This window comes from Atractosteus spatula, chromosome 14, assembly GCF_055471065.1.
Source record: "Atractosteus spatula isolate fAtrSpa1 chromosome 14, fAtrSpa1.hap1, whole genome shotgun sequence".
In the NCBI taxonomy this organism is placed as follows: Eukaryota; Metazoa; Chordata; class Actinopteri; order Semionotiformes; family Lepisosteidae; genus Atractosteus; species Atractosteus spatula.
In genome coordinates this window covers 41,250,483-41,265,356 of record NC_142719.1, presented here as the reverse complement: position 1 = coordinate 41,265,356, position 14,874 = coordinate 41,250,483, and the positions used below count along the sequence as shown (strand labels likewise).

General features: G+C 41.6%; 1 protein-coding gene across 1 annotated transcript in view; it reads left to right on the top strand.

Moving 5' to 3' along the window:
* The window catches only part of htr4 (5-hydroxytryptamine receptor 4), a 45,744-nt gene extending 32,359 nt beyond the window's left edge, over positions 1–13,385 (top strand). Inside the window, exons 4-5 of the mRNA XM_088931731.1 lie at positions 5,760–5,913; positions 12,813–13,385. Of these exons, the coding sequence (XP_088787857.1) occupies positions 5,760–5,913; positions 12,813–13,385 (727 nt within the window). The remainder of the gene's footprint in view (positions 1–5,759; positions 5,914–12,812) is intronic.
* Positions 13,386–14,874: the final 1,489 nt, after the last annotated feature.

The window sequence follows — 14,874 nt, the reverse complement described above, 5'->3', positions numbered from 1 at the left end:
AAAAGATGAATAAATTCTTCCAAGATTAATAAATGTAATAAAGTCTATATAAATAAGTGTGTATTTGTAATACATGGTATAACATGATGTTAAACTATTATTATACATTTACAGTATATAATTATACTCCATTATATACTATAGTAGTTACTGTATTATATACATTTAAACATTTAAAACACCACTTTTCTGTTTCCAGTAGTTTGCAGGTTATGTTTTCAAGCTATTGTGAGGGGAAAGTCTATGTTTAACTTCTCTTTTCCATACAGTATCACTGCCTTGTCCGATGGAGATGTTTAAACCTTCACATTCTAAGTAAAATGTGGCTCACTGGAATTTCGACTAATCCAGTCAAGTAAACCAGAATAATTTCTAAAAAAAAGGAAGGCCATTGTATCGATTGAGGGACTTGCTATGCAGTGTGCATTGTCTGCTGGCAGAGAACTCTTTGTTGTGTATTTTTTTGTATGCCAGACAGAGAGGTCTGGAGGAGAAATGTGAGGCAATTCTAGTCTCTCAACAGGAGGTGTAGTGACCTGCAGGTACTCTGAACAGCTGTGTCCTGTTCACACTGAGATCCCTAAACACAGTGGAAACCCACAGCAGAGCCCTTGGCTTGCCGGAGAAACAGAATTTTCTATAAGTGCACTTCTTAATGGATGTTAAATATTTTTAAGCATTCTGGGAGTGTGGTGACTGGAAATGACTTTGTTCCTTTACCTCTAGAATCTTCCCGTCTTCGTCTTGTACAGCCCATGGCTGCCATAACTCATTTGCTCTGTTTTGAGATCTTATGGCATGAAGGACCTATTTTGAGGGTGATGGAGGACATTAATAATATAAATATTTTACTATCTGATTACCCTTAAAGGGATTGCATGTCAGGGAAAGTAATCCTAAATGATCTAAATCTCCAGAGCTTGCGTATGTAAGCGTTGGACCCAGCTGTCTGAAATAATTCATTCGACCTGGGGGTGAAGGTGAAGACCCTCTTCTGACACTCTTGAGGCAGAAATGAGCCGTTTCAGAAGGCGCCAGCAGCACAGTGCTGGGCCAGAGAGTGTGTGACGTTTCGAAGAGTAATGGGTCTCTCACTGGCACTGCAAGCCTGCAGATGTCCCCTTGCCCATGTCCTAAGGATTGGCTGTATTCTTTGAGCCTCGTGGGTGACCCTCTAGTGCCGTTTTATTTAAACATTATTAAATATCAGATAAGCTGAAACAGGATCTATACTGGAACAAAACAATGGAACGCATCATAAATAACTAGTGTGTGCCTTCACTGAACCATTCAGAGCTGAAGATACAGTAAGCCATTGATCAAAACGCAGATTTAAAAAAAACATTTCTTAAAATAAATACATTACTGAATAACATTATTTTTGTAAACAATACTTTTGTTTACCACAATATAGATGGTTTTACTCAGTCATTGTGTTTTGAGAATCATGAAAGAAAAAGTCTGATGTAGCATTATAGGAAATGTTCACATACTGTAAATTACCTTGCTAAGGCAAAAGCTGTTTTAATAATCAAATAAAAGTATATCAAAAGAACATTCCCTCTGGCAGAATAGAAGGTGGACTTTGATCTTCTGGTGGCGAACAAAAAGAAAAACAAAGTTGCTTTTAAAAAAAAAACGTACTGAGAATCATCGGGCCGGACAGCTTAATATTAATACAAGCTCATTCAAAATAGTAAAATAGAAAAACATCAAGGTTATGTTGATTAAGACACTTGGACAGAACATAGAAAAAGAGGTCTGGAGCTAATTCTCATTATCCACTAGACAACAAAACGTCTCGCCATATATATCTGACAGGAAAAATAGGTCTTATTTCCAGAACTGGCCTGTGTGTCGTATCCGGTCCAGCAGAAAATAGTGAATCTTTGTTCCCAACCTTGGAAAAAGGGGAGAGTTGATTAATACATTTTGGAAGGGAAACCTGAGAAATAAACCCAAGAGAAGATGTCAAACTCAACAGGAACAAACAAAAATAAAAAAAAAAACGAGGTGCTTCATATTTAGGGACATTCATCTATCCATTTTCAAACTGCTTCTTCCAACACAGGCACTCAGGGGAGCTAGAGCCTAACCCGGCAAAAAAGTGCCCTGGACAGGACGCCTCTCCATCGCAGGGCACACAGACAGTACAGGCCCTTTAGGGACCTACATTTCAATCATTAAATCAGAATGATGAATGTATGATTCAAACGCCTTTCAAAAGCAACAGATAGCACACTGCAAAATGACAGGTTAACACAAGCTAGCACAAGGCGTTTGTATACTGTATCAGATGCTAGCAGTGCTGTCTTGCCTTGAATCATGTCTGTCTACATAATAAGAAAATGATGTCCTGACTCATAACTGAACTGATTAATTTTGATTAAATATAACACTGCTTTGTGGGTGGTTTAGCGTAGTGAGTACTGTAAGTCTCTGGACCTGTACGTTGCGGGTTTGAGATCCTGCTACAGACACTTCTGTTGCACTTGGAGTGAGAGGTTTCACCCATGTGGTCCGTCAACACTGTGGAAGCCAGGATAAGCTCTGGCCCAGTGAGTCAGTGTGCCTCGAATGTGAAGCAGTGGTCACTTCCTGGACTCATAACTGAAAGGTAGTGCTGTTGTACCCTTGAGCAAAATAGTTCACACAAATTGCTCCAGTAGAATACCCAGCTGAATAAATGTTGCAAATGTACTGTAAGTCTCTTTGGTTAAAGCTGACAGACAAATTAATAACAAACAGCTAAAATGTACCATGTCGAATAGAATTTTTGACCTGAATGAGTTTAGATCAATACTAAAATTATCATCAATATACCTGAAGTGTGTGTGTGTCTGTTTCTTGAGTGATTAATAGTGTTCATTTTTCAATAACATGACTTATTAAAAAACTTTGTTTAAGCCTCAAACTTTAGGGCTTTTTCATTTTTTTTACCAGCTGGTGAAGCAGCTATCTGTAGGTGACATTTTCAAGCGATTTCACCCAGCTGCCCCAATAATGACTCCTTTTTTGTGTTGCTTAAACTTTACACAGAAGAGAGATTGCAGAAATATGTCAGCCCACCTCAGGTGCTTTCTGAACTGCTCTATGTCATCTCATCTCTCTTTGTTGCCTCACAGTTACTGTTCTATGGGTAAAGCAAAGGAGCAATTAAAAATGTCTAACAATATCAATTGAAAATTGATCAATATCAATGCATGAGATAAACAATGCAGTTCAATGGCAATATTGTCTGAATTGAAGTCTTTCCACAATACTAACTTGCAGTGTTGTTCTCTCAGTGCTAATAATCCAGCTGTTTGCAACACACAAAACAGCTAATTCCATTTTAACAATCATTATTTTCTGTAAAATTGTGCAGGCGTTCTGAATCCCAGACATTAATCATACTGTCCACTTTTTTTTCTGTATTTCCTCTTTCTTGTTGATTTTAACTTATTTGATTCATAGTACTTCTTGTTAGCACTGGCAATAATGGAGACCGTCACAGCTGGAGAGCTGTTGACTTGAACAGTAAAGTTCATTTTCACATCTATGTCCAGTTGCCATGGCCTTGTTGCCAAGGAGACACGTCACATAAGTCCTTAGCATGAAGTCACAGTAGTTTTACTGCAGAGTGTTTTTGGTTCTTGATTGAAGAATTTCAGAAAGGTAGAGAAGTCAGAGGGTTAAAATGGACTATGTGGTACAAATGAATGACTTGTGTGAGTAACAGTAATGGAGAATTGTAATACCCCAAGCAGCAGGAACAAGTGTTCTTGGGAATCAAATACATTAGTCAGAGAACCAAGGCCAGAAAAGCTGGAAAATCACTGAACATGCCTGAAATGTAGCCTTACTTGTTTATACGCTGCTGAAAACGTGCCTTCTGTAGCTGTCTCCTCTCCAACACGTGAAAACATTGGGTTTGAAGACGATCCTATTTTGGCAGTGATCTGTCTCGTTGAAGCCTGGAGAGTGAGAACCAGTTGGGCTGTCTGCAGTAAGCAAACCAGTGTGTGTTCCATGTCCCTGTTGTCCTGAGAGTCTTTTTAGCACCACACTGACGTCCTGGAAGTGGCAGGTGTGGACACCAGAGATCCTCAGCTAGATCAGAGTGGGGACGTCAGTACTGCCTAGTGGTAGCCTGCTTAGATTGTGGGGTCACTGCTGCAGTGGGGAACAGTATTCCACCACAGCAGTGACCCCACTTTGATCCTGCGGCAATGCTGGCACTGGGACACTGTTGCATTTCCACAGTGAGGCCACACTCAGTTCGACATGATCCTGCTCAGACTGTGACAGCTGTTGAAGTTATTAGTTCACTTACAGTATCATCCTAATATGATTCTGTTCATGAAATACTGTTTATATATGGGCTGCAGAGAATAAAAACATGTTCTCTGCCCCACCTGTACGCCCTGGGAGCCCAAGCCAGCAGGTCTAATATCAACACTGAATGACGGAGGGGGGCACATAGCAGGCTGTGCAGTGCCTGCGATTCACTAGGGTCTGACTAAAGCACACAGCAGCAGTCCCTGCTGCACTGATGTCTGACCTCTGTATTCTCAACTGGAGGCACAGAAGTGGCCTGAGCCAAGGCGAAGAATGCCAATCACAGTGAAGGAGGTGTTACGGGGGGTTTAACGCTGGAGGACAGCACGAGAGGCTCCCACTGATGCAGTCTGGAGGAGGGGAGCTGCTGAAAGCAGGAGGTCAAGCCAATCTGAAGCTGGGAAGTGATATAAACTGAGGGACGTTGATGTTATGGATGGGGTCCTTCAAGCTGTACACAGCCCTGGAGACAGGAGACAGGAGAGTAACACAGCAGCAGTAGAAATATTGCTTTTAAGTAACAGAATGCTCTCCGCAGCTCGGGAAAGGCTGGACAGGGTATGGATGATAATGAGGAGTCTGGGAGCCGCTTACCAGCAGGGGTCCCAGTTAATAATATTCTGCGAGGCGAATGAGAGACGTAGGGCGGTAAAGAGACCAGGTGGAAGTGCCTATGGAGGGAAACGAAAAAAAGGGCTGGAGCCGGATTTGGAATGCAAACAGGCACCATGTTGGAACTTGGGAAACTGCTGAGTGGAACTGCTCTTGTCCAGCTGGGTGGTAGACTGTTCCATTCTATTCTACGATGAGATGAATTAAAAACCCAACATCTGACTAGTGGATAAACTTTTCAAGGTGTTTTCAATGCCTCTCAGGTTATAATACTGTTATTCACAATCCCTTCCCAGAACTGTAACAGGCCGGAAGACTGTAATCCTTTTTGCTTTTCTATGTTACCAAACAGTCCTATATTCTATATTGAAATAAAAACACACCCACTTCTCCCTAAAAATGTTTAAAGAAATATTGTGCAGCTGTCCAGTTTCCTCAGTTTGCTTCCCATTTGAGTGTAAATTTTCAACCTCTCCATGGGCACCAGTATGATTCACAGGGCCAAGCTATTTGATGCTATTGCATGCTCAGTTTTGTGCTCAGCATTTTGTCACTGCTGTATTAACTCTGTTAAGTTTGAACACAGGAGGGCTCTGTCATTATTAGGTGGTGGAATGTGGTTATCCTTTCCATGCAACCCATCACAGGTACTGTCATTATACAATGGGAATTAGATGACTGCTGCTGTTCCTCGAAATTTTGCACATTCCCTCTCAGAGCTCTGCAGAAGAAATGTGCAAACGTATGCGAGATACAGGGGGATCTCCTCTTGGTCCCAAAAGAACCTGTGTCTGAAGTGCTAACGGGCTCCATTTCTCTATTCCCAGGTACTATGCTATCTGCTGCCAGCCACTTGTCTACAGGAACAAAATGACACCTATGAGAGTGGCTCTCATGCTGGGGGGATGCTGGGTAATCCCGACCTTCATTTCCTTCCTTCCCATAATGCAAGGCTGGAACAGCATTGGAATCAATGACTTGGTGAGTGGAGGATCCCTTTCCTCATCCCCCTGCTTTTTCCCTTGGCTTTTCTTTCCACAACCGAGACTTAATCTGTCTCCCTCGGCTCGGTGCTCCTACAGGGAGGAGAAAGGCACTATGCATTGTTTGAGAAAAGCAAAATGTGAGTTCTTCTAATATTTCATTTAAATTCTTCAAACTAAAGGCAAGAGTGCTGTCAGCAGAGGTGTCACGCCGCCGTACCTGTTGAGCTCAGCAGAATTAAAGAAGGGAAGTCTTTGGCATTCCTCATCCGTGTGATCCATCCTGAAAACTTTCCTTTCCAAAATAGAGCTGGATTAACTCTACATGTCCGCCTGTTAGTGACATGTTTATGAAGGCAGGGTTCAGAATTCCTAGGGAAAGTGTAAAAACTCTAAATTGTCCCATTCTTCTGATATTTGTTCTGTCCTGATTATTTATACATTTAGAAGTCCTTAAAAGTAGTTGTGCAGCATGTACCGTACCATCACACTGGTAAAAAAAGAAAAGTATTTAAATACATCTGAAGGTCATTTACAGAAAATCTCTCCTCTTTTCCCTGCAGTTGTTAAAAAAGCATTAGAACATGAGTAAGACTTCACTGTAAAGAGACGTATGCTCATGTCCATGGTTGCTGTCAGACCCTCTTCTTATTTCCCTGTATTTTAAAAACAAGCAACATGCTGCTTACCGTTTTGTCCTCTTATAATTTGACATTTATTTGTGAAATGCATTTTCCACATTCAGTAAACACAGAGTAATAAAATAACAGGAGAACAATTTCTAAAGATTGCTTTTTTAATAGCTTCAGTTTCAAAACACGTGACCTCAGTTTGGAGCTTAGCACTACATCTTCCCAGCCGGATGATGCCTCAGCAAACCAGTTCTTTAGCATTAACGTATTTTGTATATGACACTTCCTATTTTGAACTAAAAAAAAACGGGTTTGTAACAAGAGCCTCCTCCTGCTGTATTGATATTGCTACTGCATTTCCCTTATACCAGGTTGTGACAAGTAGAAGCTGTTGGCATTCTGAGAAATGAAAGCATATCCCAGTCTTTCTTTTCTCCAAAGCCTGGAATGGGTGGCTTTGTGGTGTTCACACACAGGGCACAAAGGCTGAATTTGATGTCATCTGTGAACAGAAAACTCATTCTTGTTTATTCAACACAATCTTCTGCATTCATTCATCATTTGAGAGTGAGATCAATATGAATCGAAGTATGAGGCGCTTGAAATCATCATTCAAAATGTTCAAGGTGCCCTGTGAGTGTGTCAGAACAATCCTTCGTCTCCTTTAGTATGGCACCTTTGCTCATTATCTGTGATTCCAATCGTCGATTTCTTTGTCAAGAAAACAATGCAAAACAACTCAAAACAACAATAAACAACAATTATTAAGCTGAATTATTTACTATAAGGTTTTAGGGATTAGAGCTATTGTATCTGCTTTGGGTTTGAGATTTAAATTGTCCTGCCTCTACCTTACAAGATTGATGCTATTAAAACATTTGTACAGGTAGTTCTGGAGTGTAATGTGCTGCAAATCCTGCCCTGATTTTGAGCCTTCAGATGTACAGTATGAAGACCCAAGCGTGATGCTTTGCCATCCTTAAATCCTTCCTTTCATTCTGCTAGCTAACTAGGGATATACTACATTTGAGATTACAGTGCAAGAGAAGTCAAAGTCATGAATTGCAATATAAGAGCGCAGTCTGTTCTTGCTTTTGAATGTGCTGTAGCTAAGGGACACCAAGGCTATACTCCTCTAAACCATGTTTTATTCTGCCAGGCATTTAATTACATGCTTCAGTAGCAGGTCCAACGAAATAGCCCTTACAACAATGGCAGCTACCATGTCATTACCTAGCAGATTGCAAATACAAAAGATTCCACAGGACAATCAGGGGTACTGCTCTCAACTCATTTCTCAAACGTTTGCCTGTAAAAGACACCTAAACACCAGGCAGAGAGTAAGGCAGCTCTCCTCTTTAAGGCACCGAGTGATCCTGTGACTCCTGCCATCACATCACTAAGTAATCAGGAGAAACAGTGTCTGCTCAGTGTTTTTTTTTTGACAGGTCCAGCTTGAGTTTAACTTCCAATACGTTTTGGTCAAGTTTTTAAATGACTCGATTTATCATTGCAGTTAATATTTTACTCAGATTATGACATCAGAATAAAACTGTGGCTGTTCTGTAGATAATCGTTTTTGTTTGCATTGTAGCTCAGTTATAAAGAGCCTCTGTTTGCAAGACCAGCTATGCAGAGAAATCACTGGTTTGACTTTTGGGTATTCCACACACCAGCTGTGCCAGGGATGTCCTAAAATACAATGCAGAACTGTCTGAACACTTCTAGCGCTGTGTTAGTTTGAAATCACAGAGGGCTTCCAGCTGCCACACAACAATCACACATGCTGCGTGCGAGATTTGAGACACGCAAGGACCTGTGTCAGTGCTCCTTGCTTGTTGTTTAACTCTGCTGACTACCAAAGAGGCAGAGGATACTGGGGTACATGTGTGCCATCTGCACCTCTCCCCAGGCATAATGTGAGACTTGCTTGAGATTTAACTGTGCACCCAGCTGATGAACAATGTATTGAACTGAAAAAATAATCTTTTATTCAACCAGACAGGCCAGTTAAAGGGAAATGCATTTAATACTCATTTTATTTGGCTTTATTTCATTAGTTTTTTTTTATCCCACATAACTTACTGTACATTTGCACCAATTTATAAAGCTGGATATTTTTCATGAAGCACTGTTCTTCATTGTACAACAGAAGTGTCTTTTTAATAAAACGTCTACATCTTAAATTGTAGGAAGGCAGTGAGAACTTCTATAAATTATTCAAATAAAGTAGCTTAAAACAACAAAATATTTGACGGATACACAGAGAGGATGAATCAGATAATATAGATCACTATGATGAGTGCGACAGGTGGCACTAAGATTCAACCTTGTGATTTTTTAGACATCAGGCTTCCAGAAGAAAAGATCTAGAGGCCATTCTATAAAAAACATCACTCTCTTCCAAGATGATGAGTATGGATGTAGGGAACAGTGTATGCCCAGTGTTCTCCAGGCTTTTAAACACAAGATCCCTTCTTGAATTTGAGTACAGACCATGATATACCCACCCAAAAATATAGAATAGACAGGATAGTCAAGTTATACTTTAATATATCAGTCAGACGAGACCCCTGTGCTGAGAGGCCTGGGCTGAAGTTTGCGATTGCTCATCAATGTGCAGCCCATCCCGTAGGTACCTGCCATACGTGTGACTTGATTAACTTCATTTGGGAAAACCACCTCTGAGATGTACTGTATATGTAGCAACGGTACTGTACGCCTTCACTTTAAAAGTACAGGATAATAAAACGCAGGAGCTTTTTCTGTGCTTACAGGTCCCCAGAAACCTCTGTCCCTTGATTTGTGTTTCACTTTAGTATGATTTTATCATTTTCCTGTCAGCTCCACTGCTGTTTGAATTTGGTGGCCAGCCCACTAATGTCTACTTAAAGGAATGGGTTGGAGGATTAGAGACAAACACGATTTTGTTTGATCTAACGGTGTTTGTTGGATCACAACTAATTACTGACATCATCTGTTGATTCATCCACATTTGCACAGAAATTTGACATCCCTTCATCCCACCTCGAAAAAGAGACAGAACCAGGGTGACTTCTACTCTGAGACTTCAGCCATTCTAAAAGAGAGTTTTAATAAGCAGTCAGCAGAGGGGATATTAGATGCGAAGCAAGTTTTAGAAAAGAATGATGGTTCAATGCCATCGTCACCAGTCAATTTTACAAACTCAGCTCTTACTGCTAATTCCGTAATTGACTACATCAGAAACTTTAGGGCTTGCATCGAACTGAACTGGATCAGCGTTATTAAGCTATCAAACACAGCCAGCAGAATGAAATGTTCATTCAATGAATAAACCATCTATTTTGTAATCTGTCATAGGGAAGTAATAGAAACTGGTAAATGACAGGGTAATGATTTGTTCCTCATAAATTCAACTGACATCTATAATGTCTTTAGGTTAAGAAGCTGGAAAACCGATGGCTGTCATAACTCATTTTAGAACTTTTGTTCATTTATTTCTTACTTTTTGTTAGAGTTTTTGCTTAATTAAAGCCGACAACACAGGGCTTATCCAATGGCCAAAACCAATTTGTGAGTGCCTGTTACAAACAGTACTGACAAATCTTTAAAAATATCTAAGTACGTGCGACAGATTAGTTAAGAGAAATTCAGCTCCAGTTTATTAAAGCTAGATCAAGTAGAAAAGCCAGTTCATTAAAATTCTTCAGACGTTTTTTTAGATGAAATCGGAGGGGGGTGACTCTTTTTCACGCTGCTTCTAATACATGCTAACAAACGAGGATCACTAAGATCCTCACAAAACACAGTACTGGTACTTGTCAGGAATGTTTGTGAGCATGATGTCAAGCAAGCCTGAATTATCTGGTGACTAAGTCAGTTCTAGTAGGTGTGGTTACAGCATTTAGACAATGTCAGAAGGTTTTATCATATCCCAGTTTAATTCTCACAGCAAAATGAACACAGAGCTCAAATAAGAAATAACAGGTTCAATAAAGCTAAGCAGCAGCAGGAGAAGAAGGAGGTCTATAGGAGGTCTGTAGTCTTCACACTTAATTTTGCAGAGATGGATTTTTAGTTTAGGAAATCACAATGTTTGGAGATTGATTTGGATATAATGAGAGCATTTTAAATGATCTTCTATACTGAAAATGATTTTTTAATCAAGGATTCTAGTATATAACACATTCAGAGAAGAGCTTGAAGTCTTAGGTGGATTGAGTTTTGAGAAGCAGGCTGCCTGCTAAGATGGAGAGATCCAGAGTTTTATCATCGTAAAAAACATTATACACTCCTGAGAAGATGTATGTGAACCCCATTTATGAACATGGAAATTTCACCTTTATGCTGATAGCCTTATCATGATAGCCTCCCAGAATCAAAGCCACTTTTATTTATAGTTAATCATTCCATGCCTCTTGAAACAAAACGATGTATGAATTAAACAAACAATAAGTAATTAAGGTACATAGAATGTGAAAAAGCTCAATTAGCTCAATTAAGGGAATAATCAGAATCAGCTGTTTAAATAATTAGTTAGATCTTTGTGTCTGGGTTTTGCAAGGTCCACCGAATGTGAGAAACGTTGCGAGTTTGGTCTTTACCCAGCAGGTGTGTGGAAACAAGGCATTCCACAATCTGAGGAGCTCTCTGAAGACTCGCAGCAAAAGAGTTATTGATGCTCATCAGTGGGATCATCTGAGAATCTGGGGCTCCACCAATCCACTGTCAGGTAGTGTACAGATGGAGAAAATTTAAGAGCACAAGCACTCCACCAGGATTGGTTGTCCTACCAAAATCTCCTTGAGTTACAAAAACCCCAGAGACACAGGGGGGTGACTTTCCCTGTCAAAATCTCCTGCTTGTAACCAACATAGAAATCAGTGGGAGGGCAGAAGAAATTATCGGTCAAAATCAATTATAAGGTCCAAATGAATAAATTCTGGAGTAAATGTGGGTAACCATAGATATAGTAACCTGGTGAAACTTCAATTTGCTATCACTTGGCCATGTCAAATGGGAATATTCTGCATACTGCTCAGTCTTAACTTCAGACCAACAAAGACTGCAAAAACGTACCGTTTCTTACTCAGCGGAACCAGAAGGAAAATCTGGAACTGTTCTTCAGAGCAAGACTTGCAAAAGCCAGTCGCTGGCGCACCCGGATATGTCCGGTAAAGTTGAACAAAAAAGTGAAAGCAAAAAAAGTAAAACCTTTCAAAAAGCTCGAAAAAAAGAAATAGAGCAAACATACAGTAAGAGGACAGTTCATACCTACAGTAAGGTAACACCACTGTGGAAGACAAATGAAAAAGTTTACAATTGAAAATGGCCAATTGGCCTGTCTTAGCAATACTAAAACTAGAAGGTATGAAAAATCATAATGGGCAATTCCAGAGTTTAATAAATCACCAATTTCTCCATTACAAAACCAAATGTACACTTCTGCATTTTCTCATAATGGTATGCTCATTTTGCCTGCTTCAAACAAGAGCCACAGTGCACTTTGTAGGGAGCAGTAGTGAGGTGACTGAAATTGGAAAGAAAAAAGTGAAATTATGCAGCTTTCTTTTACAATCCTTTTTTGCAGCCCAGAAGGCACTAGCAGCCTCATGATGGACAAGCTCAAGAGACCATTAACAGAGCTATGAAAGGAAATATTAACATGGCAGGGATTGTGATTCTGAATGTATTCACAGTTATCTTGGGGAAATCCAGGGGCTGGTGTGCCTTAAAATTGTGTGTGTCACAAAACAGCATATTAAATGCTCACGCTACCGAATGTTTGTATTCACAAAGTTGCAAAGTTACATCGCCATTCACTAATGCATTGAGATTTAAAGGTCTTTTATCATCTATTAAAGACTTGACAAGAAAACAATATGCCCTTTCTTCAGTAGGAGGTTGATTTTCAGGGCTCTGATGTTAAGATTTCAAGAATGAGGTCTATTTTTAGTCTCCGTCACTGCTGGCATCTCAAAAGCCTGCGGATCTCTGCCTTGTAAAGAACGCAGGCGTAAACACCAAGACTTTAAGCTCTTAAAAGGGGTGATAAAATGGGATGCAAAGGCAGATGTGTGGCTAAGCACCGGAGCAAACGAAATCCTTTATGAATGTTGAAATCCATGGTAATATTACCAGGCCTCCTCCTTCCTCTTCCTCTTCCTTTCTCCTGACTCTTCTTTTGCTTCCATGCTTTATTTTTTACCCTTGCATGAATTTCCCCTTAGCAAAGCATCACTCCTGTCTTGGTAACGCATGTCCCCTCCCCTCCCCACCATAGATAGAGCAGCGGAAGTTCAGCGGGGAGGCCAACGCCACGCTGTGCGTCTTCATGGTCAACAAGCCCTACGCCCTCACCTGCTCCGTGGTGGCCTTCTACATCCCCCTGGGACTCATGGTGCTGGCCTACCAGCGGATCTACGTCACGGCACGGGAGCACGCCCGGCAGATCGGCATGCTGCAGCGGGCCGGGGGCGCCAACAGCGGCACTTCGGACAGCGCCGACCACCAGCGTAACCACCGCATGCGCACGGAGACCAAGGCGGCCAAGACTCTGTGCATCATCATGGGCTGCTTCTGCCTCTGCTGGGCCCCCTTCTTCATCACCAATGTGGTGGACCCTTTCATTGACTACACGGTCCCGGAGAAGCTCTGGACCGCCTGCTTGTGGCTGGGCTACATCAACTCCATGCTCAACCCCTTCCTCTATGCCTTCCTGAACAAGTCCTTCCGCCGTGCCTTCCTCATCATCCTGTGCTGCGGGCAGGAGCGCTACCGCCGGCCGTCCATCCTCGGTCCCAGCGCCCCCTGTACCTCCACCCAGATCAACGGTTCCACACATGTGCTGAGGTAGGTAGATCCCCAAAACCAGTGCCGGGTCGGGTCCGCCTGCACGGACAACACAGCTGTCCCACAGCTGATCTGCAGCCGAAGGTGTATCACTCTCCCCGTTCCTCATCAGTCTGGCCTCCCGCCTTCAAAGCTTGGGGGAACTTGCCTTCTCCCGGACAGGGGCCTGTATCTGGGCCTCCTGGATCTCCATTGAGCAGCAGCAGTTTCATACTGTGTGTTGCTCATTTGAGCACATGGCCGAGAGAAGGGAATGTAGCGAACTGGTGGGCAGCACTACACGAAGCTGGGAGAGGCGTTGCGCCGGGCTAGTGTGCGCTGTAAGCAAATTGAGTCGCACGGCAGATCTATCCAATTTGAGTCTAATAACAACAGACACGCATCAAATTGTCAGTTTCAGCTCTAAAAGCATGTTAGGTGCTCCTGCACACTGCTGCTTCTGGACCCAAGGGTATTGTTTCACAGCTGCAGATGGAACCCTGATACGTCTCCCCGCTCATTAGCCCTGCTGTATATAGATGCCCAGTGATGCTTCAGAGAGGTTTGCAGAGATCTGTGGCAGTGGCACGAGGAGCAGTCCAGGGGTTCCAAGCACAGCTGTGTGTCTTTGATCAGCATTGAGGCTTCAGTTCACATTTCACTTCCATTCCAGTTCACCTTCTGCTACAGTCAGTTTCCACTAGTGCTACTGTCAGAATTTACTGTGCAGATCTCAGTAGTGTGAAAGAAAAGATGTCTTGATGTCTTGTCAGGGTGCTACAGGCACACTGTCTTTCATTCTAATAGATGGGATTCCGTGCCAGTAAGCTGCACGGAGAGAGATATTTCATGTTTCATTTTCAGAGCCAATATTTTAAAGTTTGTGTCACTATGTTTCAGCTATCCGTAAATATATGACTATTTTCAACTACTATTTATACTCCTGAAACACAAGGAAGCCTGAAATAACTCTTCCTTTTACAGTTTTGCTATTAGAAAAAAATGCACTCCTTTTTGGGAAAAATGGTGTCGTTGTTTATAATGGTCTTATAAGACATTTGTTGGCTTTCATGAATCACGTATTTTTACAGCTTACAGGTCACGTGCGTCCCATATACAGTATGTTGCTACGTTTCCTTACAATTATCCAAATGCATTAACATTCTCTCACAAAATAAAAATAACCACAACACCTCAACATGTGTTAGTAATCGTCCACCATTTCCTGTCAGCTTTGACCGGATCTAAAAGACCTTGTTTCTCGGTTCACTGGTCTTCGAAATTCATTCGCCCTGGTATGTACTGTATCGCCGCCTTTCCCAAATGACTAAATCATAGGACATGTTTGTCTCGTCTGCCTTTCAACCTTGACTTCTGGGAAATAGATCTTGTTGAAATGTCATGCTTTTTTTATCTGTTGCTTAACCGCAGGTGATGTAGTCGGGATTCATAAGTTGGTCTCGCTTTGACTTCCAAGTAAAACCAACATTCTCATTGGCCGCCGTCCGGCCAGG